The sequence below is a fragment of the Nematolebias whitei genome, chromosome 23, assembly GCF_014905685.2.
Source record: "Nematolebias whitei isolate Nwh7 chromosome 23, NemWhi1, whole genome shotgun sequence".
In the NCBI taxonomy this organism is placed as follows: Eukaryota; Metazoa; Chordata; class Actinopteri; order Cyprinodontiformes; family Rivulidae; genus Nematolebias; species Nematolebias whitei.
In genome coordinates, this window is record NC_056520.1 from 2,131,163 (window position 1) to 2,136,980 (window position 5,818).

The following is a 5,818-nucleotide window of genomic DNA, read 5'->3' on the forward strand; positions in this document are numbered from 1 at the left end:
ACACCTGACAGGAAGTCAGGACACCTGACAGGAAGTTACAACACCTGGCAGGAAGTCACAAAAAGTCACAACACTGGACAGGAAGTCACGATGCCTGACAGGAAGTCACAACACCTGACAGGAAGTAGGAACAGGTGAGTGTGGGCGGGGCCTTATACATTCAGCTTTTATTGTACTTCTTTTGTCTCGGTTGCTACTTTGGATTTAAATGTTTTTCCTGCACAGTTTTCTTGTTTTGGCCGCAGCTCGATCACAGTTAAGTTTTATTTTATTTTGTAAGGCAACATCTCACCTGGGGACCCCCCACCCCCAATGTCACAATAAGCCTAAATGCAGTCTTTTAAATTGTCTCTAAGAACTTCTTTCCACCGGCTGACAGTTTAAATTCATCAGATCTTTGAAACCATCAAGTTCCTCCTTTACCTGCTGGTTTTATTTTATTTTTTATTTGTTTATAAACCTGCCTTATTAGTAAATGTAACTTTAACACAATTAATTTATATTTTTGTTGTAAAAAAATAACTAAAGTGTGTTTTTGATCAGTTGGCTGTGATTTAAAACTTAAAAATAAGAAATCACAGTTTTTCAGGTTTATTTGTGTTCTTTTGTTGTTTTTTCTCCTAAATTGGACTTTTGGGTAAAAGAAACTCGTTTAACTTCGGTAAATATATTTCAGGTGATTCGTCGATGTTTAAACGTGTTTTTAATTTATGCTACGAGTTGAGGACAAACTTCTGTGTTTAAGTTCTGCATCTTTAGCTGTTTGGAGCAGCTTCGGCTGTTTTTAGTCGAGTCCTCACCTGCTGGCGGTCTGAGCGGCGTGCTGCCGTTCTGTCGGACCGTTGGGTTCGCCGGGCTGCCGTTCACCTCCAGGCGGCTCAGCTTGCACTGCGGGGGGCCGCCGGAGGCCGGGCTCGCCCCCCCGGCCCCTCTCTCCTCAGGGCTGGCCCTGTCCGGGCGCCCGGGGCTCTCCGCTCCTCCTCCTCCTCCGCTCAGCTCCATCCCTCTGCACGCCTCCGGGGGAGCGCCCAGTGTGGAGTGACAGTCTGAGATTTAAAACAAACAAAGTGTTTTGTAAAACGTTGATGCAGCAACGCCTCAAACAAACCGTCTTCACCCCCCGTCTTTATTTACAGGACGAGGAGCCGGCGGCCGCGCAGACTAAACACCAACCTGTTTATTATCGAGTGTTTGGAGCTCGGCAGGTTGCAGTGACAGACGTGAGGGCGTTTGAGACGTGCACGCCACCGTGACGCGCTCGGTCACAAACAAAGTCTGAAGTGCCGTCGTCTAAACGTGCGGTTTGTGTCGTTACTTTGAACTTCACTGAAAAGATTCAAACGCAGCTTCATCACCTTCATCACCTTCATCACCTTCATTTAAACCTAAATGTTTTTGCTGGAAGACACGGTAGGAGGTACACGTGTCAAACTCAAGGTCCGAGGGCCAGATGTGGCCCCAGTTAACATCTGGCCCTCGAGATGCTTTTTTAAAGTGAATTATTTCTTATCGCCTCTGGTTTGACGTAAGAGCTGATCATCCTCCGTTTGGTGGAAACTTCTCACGACAGCTGAAGAAGAAAATGACGTCATCGCGTGTCTGGAGTGAAACCGCTCCTCGTCAGAGTGACGGATCCTGGAGAGAGGAGGGAGACATTTTATCCACCGCCAGGGGTGGAGCGGGAGGGGGGCTCATGGTGGCCAAGATTAAAGTTTGGCCATCCCGATTATTTAAAGAAACTTTACTTTTAATCAAATGAACAAAAGACCAAGAGGAGATATATGGATGCAGTTAGAGAGGACATGGAGGTAGATGGAGAGAGGACTCGCTGTGGAGACCCCTGGAGAGGGAAAAGCCGGAAGAAGAAAGAAGGGAGAAGAAAGAAGAAAGGAAGATGAAAGAAGAAAGAAGAGAGAAGAAGAAAGAAGAAAGGAAGACGAAAGATGAAAGAAGGAAGAAGAAAGAAGAAAGGAAGACGAAAGATGAAAGAAGGAAGAAGAAAGAAGAAAGGAAGATGAAAGAAGAAAGAAGAGAGAAGAAGATTACTTTTAATCAAAATCGAGTGACCACGGTCGTCTCAAATGATCAAAGTTTACAGTTTACATATTTACGGTGGTGGCCATCTTGGATTTTGAACCAACCTAATTTTCGACAGCGACCTTTCGTGCGCCGACATGCAGCCGCACACCAAAATGGACGTCGGTACCTCTCTAGTTTTTCAGGTCATCACGCTCACAACGTGCACATGTCGGTTGAGTTGGGCTCCTGGGAAGCAGCTGACACCGCCGCACGCGTCGCTTGATTAAATCATCTGACGGTGTTTTAGTTGAACGGCAGGCGTGCTCTGCTGCGGTGCGTGCACGTTACAGCCGAGGGTTTGGATCCTCCATCAGGACCAAACGACCCGAAGCCTAAAGCCACCTGAGGGAGAAGACCTGAACGTCCTCACAGAACCCGTTCTGGTTTCATGCCCTCCACCCCCAGCTGCTTCTGATAAACACATTTTCTGAATATTTGGGATAATGGATCATAACGCTCCCCCCCCCACCTCGGTTAGACGTGTCCCTCCAACTGGAGCAGTCATGAAGCCATTAATGAGACGTCAACGTGGAAATAAAAAAACTAAATGGTTGTGGTGTCTGAGGGAGCAGAGCATGAAGATTTACCCCCCACCCCGTGACCTTTGACCTCTTAAACAAACATGTTTTAACAACCGATTCATGTCAGAACAAATGGACTAAAATTAAAACTAAATGACAGAAAATATTCTGAAAACTCTTTAGAGGATGTTTTATTATTTTTATACAAAACCTGCAGATTTCTTTTTTTTTTTACAAACATCGTAAAAAAAGTTATTTTTTTTTAACTGGAACTAACATTTAATATTCCATCTTTGATCGTTTGTTTGAACACATTAAATTAATGTGCACATAAACGTGCACGTTGTCACGTTTATTTTGCCCGTGTCTGGATCGACACTTGTCTCGTTAGGAGCTCCGTGTGAGCTCGACTGGTCCAGGTCTGGGGGGTTCTGGGCCTGTCAGAGGTCCTTCAGAGGCAGGAGCAGACCTTCGGCTGATCTGGAACCAGCGCTTCTGTAAAAACTCCTCGTGCTTTAGTTTCACCCAACAGCCGGTTACCATCAGCAAAAATTAATATTTACCAGCAGACAAAACTTAGATCCTTCAGCTCAGCCCCAAAACGGGCGATAAAGCAGATTTTTAAGATAATTTAATATTTTAGCTTTGAAAGGTGCTTTGAAATAGAAATAATTAAGATTTTCACATTAAAACTGCTGCCAGGTTGAACCTTTTTATTAATATTAAATAATAATAAACCTAAACAAGTTTTTTCTGGTTTGCCCTTCAGATCTTCTTAAATTTAAAAAGTACATTTTTTCCACATTCATCATCACTGAGGTAGAACTTGTTTCAAAGCTTTAGCTACTTTATCAGCTAAAGGCACGCCACCATTAAACACCAAAAGCTTTATTGTTTAACCTGATGGCAGCGCTTTAATTAACCGTACGGCGAAATCCATTCAAAAATATCGACATTTAGCTTCATCTTGATTATTAACAAATACTTATCTGTTAATAAACAATATTTTCAGGTTAACGGATGTTTTGTTGAGCTGTGTAAAATTCGGCGCCGACACTTGCTCGTCATTTGTCACCGTTTTGTTGATTGAAGCCTCGAAGCTTCACCCAGAGGCGCCTGTGGCCAACAACAACACAGCTGGGGCTAATAATTATTAGGCTAACAATGTGTCTAATAAAGCACCGAAGCGCTTCAATCAAACTTATTAATTTTATGAGCTGAACCTGACGAAGCTAAAAATGTTAACCAGAGCTAAAGTGGAGGTTCAATTAAAAGATTAAAACATGTAAAAATAAAACTGCACAGGTCAGTTTTAATCAAACTTCTTAACTTTAAGCTCTGAAAACTTGATATTATTATTATTATTATTATTAATAAAACTTGCTATTATTATTAAAACTTATTATTATTAATAATAAAGCTTATTATTAACTTATTATTATTATTATTAATAATAATAAAACTTAATCTTATTATTAAAACTTATTATTATTATTATTAATAAAACTTCTTATTAATAAAAATTATTATTATTATTATTAGAGAGGATCTTCAAGGTGTGGGTCCCGGCCAAAAAACAGGTCGTGGAGACTTTTTATTGGTTCTCAAATGGTTAAAAAAATTAATAAATCAGTTATCAGACTGAATTATTTTAATAAAACATTGATGAATGCGTCTAAAAATGTTAGAATATTGTGAAAAATTCCATATTTTCTGTCAATCATTTCAGAAAGTGATTTATTATTATTTCTTTTTTTTTTTTTGTAACTTATAATTATTAAAGTTACAAGAAATAAAGTCTGAAATATTTCACTCTGTATTGAATCTTTATCATTTATGAGTTTCACTTTCTGAAATGATTGACACTAAAACTGAAGTTACATTTTTCTGAAACGGGAAGTTTTAAATTTTACTCGTCTGTTAAAAAATGTTTAAATTAAAACGCAGCAGAATATTTCCCACGGTCGCTCGCAGTTATAATTTCAATAAACTCGTTTGTTTTATTCTGTTTTAATTTAGGTTCAAACTGCGTCTTTTCCTTAAATTAATGAAAAACTGAACATGGTGAAATAAACTTTTTAATCCAGTTTAATGAAATGTATCTTTTATTTTCTGCATTATCTCCAGAGTTTGTTCATCTTTAGACAAATCAAACGTTCACATCATTTTCTTTTGATGTCCATCTAATAAATAAATTATTTTCTATATTTAAATTAAACAACGGAGTCAGACAAAGGGCTGTTTAATAAAAAATACTAATATAGAATGAACACTTAACTGTAAAACCTAAAGAATTAAATGTATTTTTAATAATGTCCTGGTCGGGCTTCATCACGAATGATTAGAAGATCCAGATTTAGAAGGTTCAGTTTTTATGGAGCAGAAGTTGTGACTCACTGGTCAAGAAGTCTCCGGGCGACAGGCTCCATCCATTGGTGAACACGAGCGGATCCAGCCTGAGAGAACTTCCTGAGGCTCCTGAGCAGCAGACGGAGATGTTCAGGACAGGAGAGACGAAGACGGACTGCTGCCGGCTCAGGAGAACACAAGTAGAATGACACATGGGGAGGAGGAGGAGGAGGAGGAGGAGGAGGAGGGAGTGACTGAGGCTCACAGAGCTCCTCATCCTTTAACGTCAGGCTGTGAACGAGGGATGAGGCTGCACGTTCAGAAAGGTCCATTAACGTCCCAGAAGACTGATGTTCATCCAAGAAAAGATCCAGACCAACCACGAAAAGTGGCACCACAGTTAGTGTCTTACCTGCTGTAGATGCTTTCAGCACTTTGACTAAACACACGGCTCTTGTGAACAGAACCAGCACCAAAGTGGACTGATGCCGTCCTGGAACAACGGCAGGGACTCGTTCGTTCGTTGTTCTTTCAGCCGCTCCCTGACGGAGGTGAAGAACAAACTGACGCCACACACGAGGTGTCGGTTTAATGCCGCTGTCTTTTCTTAACCAACCTGGACTCGAACCCTCAGCCCAAGGATTACAGGACCCGTTCCTGCAACAGCTGCAGATATTTATAGATTCACGTAAATAATAAAAACTGTGTTCTGCACAACTGATGCCAGTTTATAAATTTATTGATCTCATGAAACGATCTGAAGCTTTGAGACTGGAGATGTTTTAGGTTGGATACAATGCCAATCTGGCCAGGCTTTAGCTCGGACTAGCCTTTAGCTCAAATTAGCCTTCAGTCTGGACTAGCCTTTA

General features: G+C 40.9%; 1 protein-coding gene across 1 annotated transcript in view; it reads right to left on the reverse strand.

Moving 5' to 3' along the window:
- Nucleotides 1-5,120, reverse strand: part of LOC119428895 (DNA-binding protein SATB2) — a 28,048-nt gene extending 22,928 nt beyond the window's left edge. The window contains exons 1-2 of the mRNA XM_037696589.1: nucleotides 4,998-5,120; nucleotides 801-1,046 (exon numbers count right to left, since the gene is read on the reverse strand). Coding sequence (XP_037552517.1) covers nucleotides 801-1,002 — 202 coding nt within the window. The 5' untranslated portion in view covers nucleotides 1,003-1,046; nucleotides 4,998-5,120. The remainder of the gene's footprint in view (nucleotides 1-800; nucleotides 1,047-4,997) is intronic.
- Between the last annotated feature and the right edge of the window lie 698 nt (nucleotides 5,121-5,818).